The sequence below is a fragment of the Coturnix japonica genome, chromosome 1 (assembly GCF_054131305.1).
Source record: "Coturnix japonica strain WE chromosome 1, WE-NBRP24, whole genome shotgun sequence".
Lineage (NCBI taxonomy): Eukaryota > Metazoa > Chordata > Aves > Galliformes > Phasianidae > Coturnix > Coturnix japonica.
In genome coordinates this window covers 142,542,042-142,555,644 of record NC_140663.1, presented here as the reverse complement: position 1 = coordinate 142,555,644, position 13,603 = coordinate 142,542,042, and the positions used below count along the sequence as shown (strand labels likewise).

At 41.4% G+C, this 13,603-nt stretch overlaps 1 protein-coding gene across 17 annotated transcripts in view; it reads right to left on the bottom strand.

The window, feature by feature from the left end:
• Positions 1–13,603, bottom strand: part of KLF12 (KLF transcription factor 12) — a 266,658-nt gene that overhangs the window by 81,798 nt on the left and 171,257 nt on the right. For all 17 annotated transcript variants that reach the window (XM_015851638.3, XM_015851641.3, XM_085536078.1 and 14 more), the window contains one exon: positions 1,023–1,158. In XM_015851638.3, the coding sequence (XP_015707124.2) occupies positions 1,023–1,158 (136 nt within the window). The remainder of the gene's footprint in view (positions 1–1,022; positions 1,159–13,603) is intronic.

The window sequence follows — 13,603 nt, the reverse complement described above, 5'->3', positions numbered from 1 at the left end:
AGTGCAAAAAATGCAGTTCTCCCTCAAACACAACAGTTTTCTCTCACCATATAGAATACTGCTTTGGGAACATCAGCATTTTTGTCTACTGATAAGCAGGGAACAAAAGAGAATGCGAGTACTTTTAGATATTAATACATTTAAAATGCATTTATAATTAATTATATAACGACCATGTCTTGTGGCCTTTATTATATCCCTTCCTATTTCATAATGTCCAGAATGCCCACAGTTTGAACCTCTTAGATGGAGTAATATGTTTTGTAGGGCTAGCACAGACTTCAGTGCCTGGAGGCTCTAGTTCTATTTCCAGCCCTGCTTCAGACTTACAGGGTGACCTTTACACATAGCCTCATTTTCCTCACCTATAAAATGGGGATATTAATACTTATTTACCTCACAGTTGGTTCCCTTCCAGCTGCTACAGTGACTGAGCAAGCTTACGCGCCTGCAGAATCACTAATGCTTGTGATAAACTTTCCCTTTTTTTCTTGAACAAGCAATAAAGAAATTAAATCGAGAATATATTTTGTCCATCCAGAAAGTAGAAGTACAAAGAAAAATAGCAGTAGTGGGAAAAATGTTCAAAGCCCTTCTAATTTCCTTTCAGTTATTCCATTCTTCATGAGAAACGTGGGTGATTTCTATTTGACAGCAACTGGAAGAAACTTCCTGATGCTGCTTTCAATCAGTAAAAAAAAGTACTTTAGGAAGTCTAAACTGGTATCGCTTTGGAGTAATTATAAATACACTACAAGCTTTGCAAGCAAATAATGGAGAATAATTTTAATCTGAAACTTTACCTAGTAATCGGGGAGGAAAGAAATGAAAAGAGAATCAAAGAGAGCAGAGAGAGGTAGCCATCTCTTCCTTAAGGGAATGAAGCTAAGCAGCAAAGCTGCTAGCAAGTAGGCTGGCTCGCAGCTGAGGGACACCTCTGTAGAGCTGCTGATGACCAGTACCTCCATCAGCCAGGGCACACCTTGGCAATACTTGTCTCACTCTGAGAAAGTGATACTTACTCTTGTACTGCTCTGGCTATGGAGAGCGCTGTAGATCCAGTTTCATTAACGCTATCTAAGGTCACATTTGGCAGGTCGTCATCATCACTGTCACTTTTAATTTGTCTGGGAGATAGGCCTCGGGGGTCCATTTGTGCTGAAAAGAGACATATAATGGATTAATATGAGCACACCGAAATTAATCTTGTCCCAGAACAACATTAGGGTGTACAACACATCCATCCACTTAGGCTGCATGGCACATTTTGCTTGAAGCTTCACAAATCAGATGACAAATCTGCGAAATAATCCAGCAGTACTACAGATAAACATGAACGTTTCCGATGGCATGCAACTGTTTGAACACATATGAGCTACAAGAATGCATTCTGTGGACCTGAGCCACTGAACACGGATGATTATACATACAGTGTGTGTCAAAAAATCAGTTCACTTTTCAGTTTTTCTGGTTGTCTTCAGAAAGTGAAGAAAACGCAGCACATTTGCTTTGTGCTTTGTACATCTCACCTGAGAGCAAATTTTACAGCTACATTTCCAGAGTAATTCTTTGGTTTTGACTGTCTGTTCTGAGACACTGGGTAGAGATCTGTGTCACTCCTGTCAGCTCACAGCTAGGCAACTAAAATAGGCCAGGCATCTGGATCTCTGTCTCGATTCAATGCCAGTGTCAACCTCAGAAGGTGCCTTCCCTTCACATAGTGTGTCAAAGTGTCTACAAATAAATTTGCACAGATGACTCGCTTTCAGGTGGCTGATGCTGGGTAACTGAGCTTCTTCCTTTAAGTCAGACTTTTCAGAAAGGTCATGTGCTCTCAAGTCTTAAGAACATCCAAACTCTCACTGCAGGACTATTTTGTCCATCCACAGTTTACAACATCCATACTGTATGGTAATACCTGAACAGGGAAGGCCAGGAGAGCCTATGCTGGAGAAAGCTCTTATGACAAAAACTACAAGCCATAGAGAGCCCACACTAAGCAGGCTCATCCTTCCTAAAGATGAAGGAAGAGCCATGCTGGAGTTAGAGGAAAGTGTGAGGAAGAAGGAGGAGCACAGACAAACTGCTGTTTTCTGACCATAAGCCTCATTCCCCATTTTCCTGTGTGGCTGTGGGGAAGGAGATGGAGGGGCTGGAAATGAAGGAGTGAAGCAAAAACCTGGGGCTCACCCATTTAATTGAAAATAAATTACATGACTTCCCCAAGTCTGGTTTGCTTGTGACAGTAATTGGTAAGCAATCTCCCTTTCTCCATCTTGATCCATGAACTCTTCCATCTTATTTTCTCATTATATTTTCAAGGTCAGGATGAACCAGGCTCTGAGCAACCTGATCTAGCTGTAAGTGTCTCTGTTCAGTGCAGCGGAGATGGACTAGATGACCTATAAGTGTCCCTTCCAACTTAAGAGATTCTATGATTCCAAGTTCTGTTGAAGCAGAGAAGAGTGGATGGAGACTGGCAGACAGTCAAGAGTCAGCTGTCCAGAGGTACCTTTTGTGAAAACAGAGACAGGAAAGGAGAGGAAAAATGCAGGCTATATGTGTCCTCCCTAAGCCTACTGCCCTCTAAAGGGAAGCATAGACAACAGTAGGCTCAGAGAGGAAACCAAGAGGTGGAGTGAGAGGAAACCTGGGGCAGAAGTGTGGCCTGCGATACTGGCAAGAAAAACTGGAGTTGCTTGCATCAAGGGACAGACGTAGAGATAAACTTCAGAGGTGATGTAAACAAACACTTCATGTCACCTGTGAATTACCATGCACAATCATTAAGTTCTGAGAGATACTGAAAGCATGTGGAGCAGAGAGCAAAACCAGAGACACTGCAAGGGAGGAGCAGGAAGGGAGGGCAGGCAAGAGATTTGTTTATAAATGTACATATTTTGTCTGGCCAGGCGAAACAGAAGAACACAAGATCATTTATTTAATGAGCTTGCTGTTCCAGTTTGCTTGCTTGTACTCTCCTGTAACACTGTGAGAGAGAGGATGCTTTCTGGGTCTTGCTTACACATGTTTCAAGTAATTATTCTCCCTCAAGCTCTGGCTAAAGAGAGCCCTGCGGAGCAGGTTTTCTTTACAGATCACAAACAGTTCATTAGGTGTAGGTCTGTGGCTACACAACAACTTTGAAAATCACAGTTAAACTTCCCATTTCACCACATTTCTTCAGTTGCTGTGTTCACACAACGTTAGAAAATGGACTGAGTTAGACTGAAGAATGGGAGGAATATAATACTAAGAGAGCTGCGTGGCCATAAAAGTAGCACTGATGGATAGCTAGGCTCTTGAAAAGAAAGCACTCCCTAAATGAGTGATGACTCTAGGGAAAGTTCGTCTTAAATTTTAATTTATATCTTGGCGGCGAACCACTTCTGAGTGAAAGAACAGTGACTGATTATAACTACCCTTCAGCTGCATTTTTATTTATGTTAGAGAAGTTCACAAAGAAATTGTTATTAAAATATGTTCAGTATGCCCATGTAACAATCCCCTCCTGAAGCACAGCCCATTGTGCAGACACACAGGATTATTTCCATTAGCACAGTTTAAGTGCCTCAGTACTACTGGCTGCATTCTGTTTGCTTGTTATTTCTGCACGCAGACCCAAGAAAGCACCTTTTGCTTATCAAATTAAAGACTGCTGACATTGAAAAATGACCTGCGCTGAGACAAGCATACACTACCTCAAAAATTATTCAAACATTTAATTATTTTGGGTAGAATAACCATTCTCACCATGCTTCTGAAAATTACAACTTATTCATGATGATATTCAATGTGTTTCTGATCATCAAGGATAATTCAGTATATGATTTAAGTGTGACAGAACACCCTAATCAGCTGATTTGGCCCCAGAAGACTGTTTGGAAAGAAGGTGCTACTTCTGAGCTTACTTATTCTGTAACAAGGCTACCTTGTTAAATGAAACTTTAAGATGATTGTTACTTATTCCATTACTTTGCTTTTCCTTAAAGCAGGTCTCATTGCAGGAAGTAATACATTTATATACACCCAGAATCAAAATGTTTTATAGGTGATGCATTTATGAAATAAAATTAAAGTTAAAAAATAAAGTGTTTGTTACTTTGCATTTACTGTGGCTTAAACCAACTTGCACTATGGAAGAAGCTTCAAGGAGCCAGATACTTTCTTGATGTTTACACCTAGGCTTAACCTAAAATCACTGGCATTATTTAGCAATTTAGTCCACAGTATAGTTATTATACACCAATTTTGTACACTTTACTATGAATACACCTACTGCATTGATATATATGAATACAATAAGTATCTTACATACTTATGTTCCTTATAAGGCACACTGTTTCATTATTATTATAGATTGCCAGCTCTTAAGATAATAAATTATTGAAATTTCTACAACATTTGCTGTTGTTTCTAAATAACCTGAGGAATGTGTTAAGGTGAAAATTCAATTATAATAAATTAATACCTTCTGTTTGTGTGTGCTCGATGAGGTGCACAGCGCTCCAAATCCTCCTCATCAACCCATGAGGCTGCCAGTGGGACTGTGCTTTTGCAGCTAAGGATAATGCAGCCCCATGGACACTATTTCCTTCACCAGCAGCCAATATCTGAGAACATCATGCGGCGTTGTGACACATCAGTATGGTGAGTGAAATGCTAGGAATGGAAATGTATCACTTGGCAAATTCAAGGACGTTTTTGTTATATTTTCACAGTGAACCTAATTAAAGATGGACATTAAATTAGAGAACAATGCAAGGATTATTCCCTTTTTTCTTTTTTTTAAACGATGTCTGCCATATACATACACAGTTGTTTTTTTTGTTCCACTTTCCATTTGTGACCTGTTCTCCTGCTCAGTTTCCCCACAGCCCTCTGTTTGTTTGCTCTCCTTCTCCTGGAAGGCCAATGACATCTCCATCACAGAAAGGATGAGGGAGGCGATTGCCTCCCTCTACTCTGCCCTCATGAGGCCTCATCTGGAGTACTGCATACAAGTCAGGGACCACAACACAGGAAAGACGTGGAGATTAGGGTTTGATAACAATAGGGAAAAGCAAGTGTTAAAAGCTCTACAGGTGCTCCTTGCCCCAAAGACTCTCCATAGAGGAACAATGGAACAAAAAGCAAAATAGGTTTCAACTTCCTTCCTTCTCCTGTTTCACATTTGGAGAGCCATGATGCTGGTGAGCCAAGGTGACTACCCAGGAGGCTGAGCTTTGCCTCAGACATGTGGGGTAAACTGCCCTGTTTTCTCCACAGCATGGCTACAGCTCCTGAAAGGAGAAGCAGCCTTTAAAGCTATTTTCCTCCCTCAAAAGAGTCATGGGAAAAACCAACTTTCTGAAAGCCTAACAGATTTCTCTTCACTGCTCACTACAGTGCATAAGCCACTGTACAGATTTCTATACATACATAGTTCACAATTGCTATATTTGTCAACAGCTTTCACTTTCTCTTGGACATCTAAGAACAACTGCTGAATGGCTGGTACCAAGGTTTATAAATAGCAGCAGCAGTTCATAAGTGAGGAATTACAAGCAATTATTGGCCCAGTGAACATGAAACTGGGAAGAAGGAAGAGACGTAGGCAAGAGATAATTTAACAAAATTAGATGAAAAAAGTAGAGGACAAGTGAGTAATGGAAAATAATTGGCAAGCAAGAGAGTCCACAGGACATGCCAGCTTATTTTAACCTTGCCTTCCTCTGAGGACCAACATTTTTCTTGAACTTAGTACCACAGGTCTTAAAGAAATCTGGCTGCATCACTGAATCAAGTCTTCCCTAGTAAAAACAGACATACTTAATCAATAAAGCCTAGGCTCTGAAAATGAGCTGGTTTTCTTGCCCTTACTACTCCTCTTGAAAGGCAAGATGTGCCCAGCTATCCAGTGATTCTAAGAAGTGTGAATGAGGCTAAGGTGAGGCAAGCAAGAAGCAGCAAGTTAAGAGATAAGTTTCAAGAGACAGAGGCATCACTGATGTTGATGATGATCCTGTGACTGCACAGGAGTTGCAGAAGCAAGACTTTAGCACTACACACTGGCAAGACTGCCAAATCAGAAGAGTTATTTAAGAATGTCTTTAAGCATAGAAGACTGCAAACAGCCATATCACTTTCACTCCATTAGCCTCAAGAAACAATGCTATTTTCTACTAAACATAATACAGAGAATTGCTTCTGTCACAAACATACACACAGTCTCTCCTTGATGTCCAACCTGTCAAAATGTACTAAAAAACAGTTTGCTTCTAAGAAGTACAAATGAACTCATCCTGAATTTGTAAGGGAGGATACACAAACAGATCTGACAAAAGTTGCATGCCACCCTGTAAATACTACAAGACTTGGTCTACCTTCATTAATACAGTATCTGGTGACTGTCAGCTGCCAGTGTGAGAAAGTCTGATCTGGATCAGATAAAACTTCATTTCTATTTCTGTCAAACTAAAGACAGTTTCTGGCAGTAAAATTTATGTCGGTTTCTGGGGCCAGAAAATAGAATAATAGAATCATAGAATCACAAGGTTGGAAAGCACCTACAAGATCATCTCGTCCAACCATCCTCCAATCACCATTGCTACCACAAGCCACTAAACCTTATCCCGTAGTTCCTCATCCAGACACCTCCTGAACACCACCAGGGATGGCGACTCCACCACCTCCCTGGGCAGCCATTCCAGTGCATGACCACTCTCTGAGAGAAAAAGTTTCTCCTTCTTTTTAATCTAAACCTCAGCTTTTGGGGGTAATGAACAGAGCTGAACTCCCTCAAGAGAGAATAAAGAGGTTTATTCCACCCTAACATGTCCCTCCCCATCACCTGACTTCTTCCCAGAAATTATTTAGAGACACGCAGCCCAATAGCTCTGACACAGTTGGGAAGGCCATGCACCATCAAAAATCCTGGGACTGGATGCCTGTAGTACGCACTCTGAATCTGTCCCCTCTCAGGGGTGAAATAAGACATACATAAACATCTGCAACTGCTGACAGATTTCAGCAACCACAACTCAATTTGACTTCCTCAAATGAAATCTCCTGCAAGTGAAATGATTCATCCCATCAGTAGGCTTGTTAAGACCTACTAGATTATTTCACATCTACACACCATCTTTGATTTAAAAGATGACATGTTATTAGATGATGCTTGCTGGTGTGAAAATAGAGAAAATTTCAGCATCCAGAAGAACTGAAGCCTCTGGCTCATTTTACTTTAATACCTCACTTTTCTGAATTAAGTTAACTTCTCTGCTAATAGCTTTGTAAACATATGTACATGTAGGTCTGGTGATACACTACAGAAAAACATAAACATGTTTTATGCTTAGCCACCCTCTTAAAATAATTGAAAATCTGTTTCTGCTTGGTGAATGGATTTCCAAATTCAGACCTAGCTTGTTTTTGCTTCACACATTGAACTTCCCACTGTGACTTCTCTGAAGAACGCCTAGTATCCAACATTCTGATCAAAGTGATTGTTCATGATGGGGCTTCTAAATGACCTGACATCCCACCATGAGACCTGCAGAAATTAAATTGTGCGGAAATGAAAAGACCTGATGTAACTCATACGTGTCTCCAAGAGTCATGTTTTCTATTAGGAACTTTTCCTCTCCATTTGCTTCCAGTGCATGATGGCATAGAGTAGCTAAGAGATCATAACTAGTATTTAGTGACAGTCACTCTGCACTAACTTCCATTACGAATGAAAAATGCACCACTGAATGCCCCCAAATTTATATTTACAAGAACCTCGTAAGTATGATTGAGACACACGTGTGTGTCTGTATGGGCACAGAGAGGGAAGGAGTGAGGTAAGAAGGAATTCATGACTAGAATGTAGGAATAGACAGGTATAAACGCTATTGGAAAGACAGGCAGGGAAGGAGGAGAGGGAGCGTTGCCCTCTACAAGTGTGACCAGCTGGAGTCCATGGGGCTCTGCTGGTGGATAAATGAAAAGTTAACTGTGAGCTTATGGATTAGGGCTAAAGGGAATGCAGAGGAAAGAGATATCATAGTAAGAGTCTGCTGCAGGCTGCCTGATTGGGAAGACAGAGTGGATGATGTCCTCTATAAACAGATAGAAACAGTTTCACATTCACAAAACATGGCCCTCATGGGGGACTTCAACCACTCTGATAACTGTTGGAGAGACAACACAGCGGGACATCAGAAACTGAAGAGGTTCCTGAAATGTGTTGATGATAACTTCCTGTTCCATGTGGTACAGAAACTCATGAGAAAAGGTGCTTGGCTGGACCTTGTCCTCGCCAACAAGGAGAGGTGGGTGAGTAATGTGAAGTTCAAGGGCAGCCTTGGCTGCAGTGACCACAAAATGGTGGAGTCCAAAGATTTAGGGCACCAAAGAGTGTGCACATTAAAGTTGCTAGTCTGGATTCAGGAGAGGATATTTCAAACTCTTCAAGGAACTGCCTTACAGGGTGACATGGGAGAAAACCTTGGAGGGAAGAAGGCCTCAAGAAAGCTGGTCAGTAGTCAAGGACCATCTCCTCCAAGCCCTGAAGCAGTGCATCCCAAGAAAAAAAGCAGGCAAGAACACTGGGAGGCCTCTAAGGATCAACAAGGAGCTCCTGGACTTAAGCTCAAAAAGAACATCCATAGGGAGTGGAAGCAGGAAGACAAAACCTGGGAGGACTACAAAGAAGTCATCCTAGCAGTCAGAGATCAGGTTAGGAAAGCTGAAACTCTGATAGTATTAAACCTAGCCAGGGATTAAAGGGGAACAAGAAGAAATTGTACAGACAAATCAGGGATAAAAGGAAGACCAGGGAAGATGCATGTCCCCTCCAGAAGGAACTGGAGACCAGGTCACAAGGGATATGGAGAAAGCTAAGGTGCTCAATGACTTCTTTGACTCAGCCTTCTCTGGCAAGGGCTCTAGCCACACCACCCAAGCTGCAGAAAGCAAAGGTAAGAACTTGGAGGAGGAAGATCTATGTGTAAGTCATTCCTCGGTGATCAGTACTGGGACCAGTGTCACTTAACATCTTTGTAGGAGACACGGACAGTGGGATTAAGTGCACTCTTAGCAAGTTTGCTTGACAACACAAAACTGAGTGGTGCAGCTGACACGCTAAAGGGAAGGGATAGAATACAGAGAGACCTGGACAGAGTTGACAGGTGGGTACATGCCAACCTCATGAACTCAACAAGGACAAGTACAAGGTCCTGCACTTGGGCTGGGGAAATCTCAAGCACAGATAAAGGCTGGACAGAGAATGGCTTGAGAGCAGCTCTGAAAAGAAGGACTTAGGAGTGTTAGTTGATGAAGGATAGTATAAGTCAGCAGTGTGAGCCTGAAGCCCAGAAGCCCAACTGTATCCTGGGTTGCATCAAGATTAAGTGTGACTGAAGGAAGAGGGAGGTGATTTTGACCCTCTGCTCTGCTCACACCCTACCTGGAGTACTGCATCCAGTTCTCTGGCCCCCGACATAAAAACGTGGAGCTTTTGGAGTGGGTCCAGAGGAGGGCCACAAAGATGATCAGAGGGCTGAAGCACCTCCCCTACAAGGACAGGCTGAGAGAGCTGGGGATCTTCAGCCTTGAGAAGGGAAAGCTCTGAGAAGACCATATAGCAGCCTTCCAGTACCTGAGGGGGTCTGCAGGAAGGAGGGGAGGGACTTTTTGTAAGTGCATGTAGTGACAGGACAACAGGAAATGGTTTTAAACAAGAAGAGGGTAGATTTAGACATCAGGAAGACATTATTTACTGTAAAGATGGTGAGAAACTGAAAAAGGTTGCCTAGTGAGGTTATGAATGCCCCATCCCTGGAAGAATTCAAGGCCGGGCTGGATGGGACTTTGAGAAATGTGTTCCAGAAGGAGGTGTCCCTGCCTATAGCAGGGGGCTGGAACTCAATGATCTTCAAGGTCCCTTCCAACCCAAACCATTCTATGATTTTGTGATTCTAAGAAGGTGACATTTGCTGCCAAACTCACAGAAGGATGTATTGGAAAATACAGGTAATACAATTACAGCTCCACTCCTTGCTGGGAAAAGGAAAGGAGCCTTCTACAAGTTGTGCCTTAGTATCCTCAGAAAAGAGCCAAACTTTGTAGAGTATCTCACTAAGTTCCTGAAGAAGACAATGGCAGGAGCACTGCTCCCTCTCTGCCTGTTTCTGACACTGGAATGGACTGCCCAGGGAGGTGGTGGAGTCAGTGACCCTGGGGGTGTTCAAGGAACGACTGGATGTTGTTTTGAGGGACATGGTTTAGTGGGAGCTATTGGTAATAGGTAAATGGTTGGACTAGATGATCTTTTTGGTATTTTCCAACCTTGCTGATTCTATGATTCTATGAAAATGATGTCTTCGTCACCATCAGCAACAATGAAGAAAACAATTTTTGGCCACAGGGCCTCAACAGACAAATGTGGAGAATGAGTATTTCACAGGGGGGCACAGAATCGTCATTAAAACCAGTCATCTGCCAAGGGTTATGAATACGGTAGTGTCTCAAACATAACTCTGCTCTCTGCATCTGGCATGTGGCACAGTTCAATATGTGAAATAATTGCCTGTGCAACTCTGCAGCCAGCGAGTCCCAGCCATTTCTGCAAATCCTCCTTCCTGGCAGGCTTCCACAGAGCAAGAGCCCAATGCCAAGTCCCACAAAAAAAGACTGAAGGAGAACATCGCAGAGGCCACATTTTGTTTTGAGCAGTAGAAACAACACTTTCAGATGTAGATGTACATGATATTTGAAATAAAGTCTTCTGAGATTAGGTGTTATACTCAGGTTTACTTAGTGTCTTTCAGCCAGGTGCCATAGGAAACCAAATCCTGGCTCTAGAGACCTAGCAAATGCACTCACAGTGGGAATGGAGGCATTTACGACTTTCCCCTCGTAATCTGGTACGTACTATATGAAGCACATATAGAGCATTTTTCTTCCTATTTAAAGTTCATTATAAGCACTTTATGCGCTGAGAAACGCTCTGAGCACACCTATCAGATTTTCAGTCAAAACAGCTCGGTGTCTGGTAGGGGCTGTAGAACTGGTCGATTTATTTCATAAAATTTTATGTATAAAGCAGCAGTATCCATGAACTTAATGGTCAGAATATAGAGTCTACAGGGGTAATTTTTATTACAATTTATAGCAAGATTACCCATACTCCACAGTTTTCAGATTTTATTGAGATTTTATAGAACTATATGGCTAGAACAGTTAACTGCACCCAGCATAGCCATGGTTCATGGAGAATAGGAATTGGCACTGAACACAGTATAACTAATCTACTATAGAATATTAATTGCTATGATCCCATCAAAGGCAATATTTAAAATCATTTCACCAATCGCATAATTTGCCATAAACCTGTGAATGAATGGTTGTATGTAGAAACATAAAGGTGAGAGTGATTACATGAATGGAATGCATGCATATATTTAAGAATCTCTGTCACTGAATTGTATACAGAGACATACAACACCATTTTATTTAAACAAAGGACTTTTCTCATTCCAAGCTATTTGAATGTTGTGATTCTTATCTACACAAACACCAAACTACTGAAACTACTGAGAATTAAATCACAGCATAAAATGCACTAATACTGTATCACTAGAAGTTAACAGGGGAGATTAACTAAAATACCACAAAGCCCCTACAAAAATAGTAGCAGATTGCAACTAATGCATTTCAACAGTCTAAAGATATTTTAGACATGAGAAAGTTTCCAGTAGGTTGGTCCAAGTCAAAATAAAACCCAAGACAGAGATATAATAAATGAGAAGTTTTATGCATGTTTCAGCTGGATCCAAATTTGTGGGATAAAAGCAATTAGATCAAAGCTCAATGCTTTGAGAGCACAAAACTGAAGGACCAGAGGCATTCCTGGCACTGAAGGCAAAGAATTAACAGCTTCTAATAGGTGTAGGGACTCAGGACATGTTGAAATGGCCTTCCTAATCCTCCTTATGCTTGGCTTCACAAACAAAGCTGGAATACATACCTATCTTGCTCCCTTCCCCAAACATGCTGCTAACAAGAAACACATGAGTCTAGATCATTGCTGATAAATGTTACAAGAGATTGCTTCAATGGTAATATAATCTATACATGAAGCTAGTGAGTAAATAGATCTGACCTTCTGAAGAAGACTGTCACTCAAGCTACTTTGTCTAAATCTTCCTTCTCAATTTAAACAGCAAAGTATATCTTGCAACCTGTATTTTAACTCTCTGTTCTGGTGAGAATTACTGTTTATTCTAGTTCTTAAATGTACACACCATCTCCAGTGACATTGACTTCACCCCAAAGCCAAGCCTGTTTCCCTCCCAGCCTAACCTCTGCCAACTGGCTTTTCCAAGAACAACTAATATTTCTTCCAGACAAACTGCAGGAACAGAAGGAGAGACTCAAGCCACAAACATTTTGGGGGGTAGGAAGGTGTGGGCAGACAGGTTGGAATACATACAGACTCAAAATATTTTTGCATCCAACAACAAAAAATTACAGCTCAACTAGATCCACCCTGATGCAACTCAAGCCCAAAATCCACTGAAATGCAGAGTATCATCGTTTCCCATGAAACAAAAAAAGGCAACATTACTGGTTTTAGTCAGGAGTCTCTTTCACAGCAAAAATGATACAAGCAGACCATATAGGGAGCATATAAAAAGAAGAGGGAATGGCTGATTACAAGTTGGATAGTGATAGGACAAGGGGGAATGGTCTTTTAAACTAAGACAAGGGAGGTTTAGATTAGATATTAGGAGGAAATTTTTCACACAGAGGGTGGTAATGCACTGGAAAAGGTTGCCCAAGGAGGCTGTGGACGCCCCATCCCTGGAGGCATTCAAGGCCTGGCTGGATGTGGCTCTGGACAGCCTGGCCTGTTGGTTGGCGACACTGCACATAGCAGGGGGGTTGAAACCAGATGATCATTGTGGTCCTTTTCAACACAGGCCATTCCATGATTCTCTAATTCTGTGATATAATCTGACCTTTAAACAAACAGAATGGTTCAAATTCCTAACTTTATACTACAAATTGCATTTTATTTTGTGGAATAGACTTTACAGTAGATTGAAATATAGCATGTATATTTATATAAATAACATAGACTGTACTTTAAAAAATGGGTAGTGGACAGCATACTCCAGTTTTAAGCCACAGCAAAATCTGTAGCAACAAGTACTGCATTTTCAACTTATTAGTTAGGAATATGGTATGTGTAAGCTGTGAAGAGATGCAATCAAGGTATTCCTGTAGGTCTATATGCAAATATAATAACATAAAAACAGATTGTGCCAGTGTCATTATGGATGCTTATGTACATGAGAAGTTGAAGTTCAAATGGAAAATTTAAGGTTATCATGCTTTGAATGCAGGATTTTGTAATTGGTTCTATCTTCTGGAAACCTTACAGCTTGTAAGAGTGAAAAAACACTTGAATCTGAAAAATCAGAAACACCAAAACTGTGCAGGTCCTTGGTGCACCATCACCAGGGAGAGCTTCTGAAATGCCCTTCAGTGAATGGAGTAACACTTCTGAACCATGGGGAACAAGTTTTAGGGATATTATCTTTCACAAAATCTGCCACTAGAGGGACGTGAT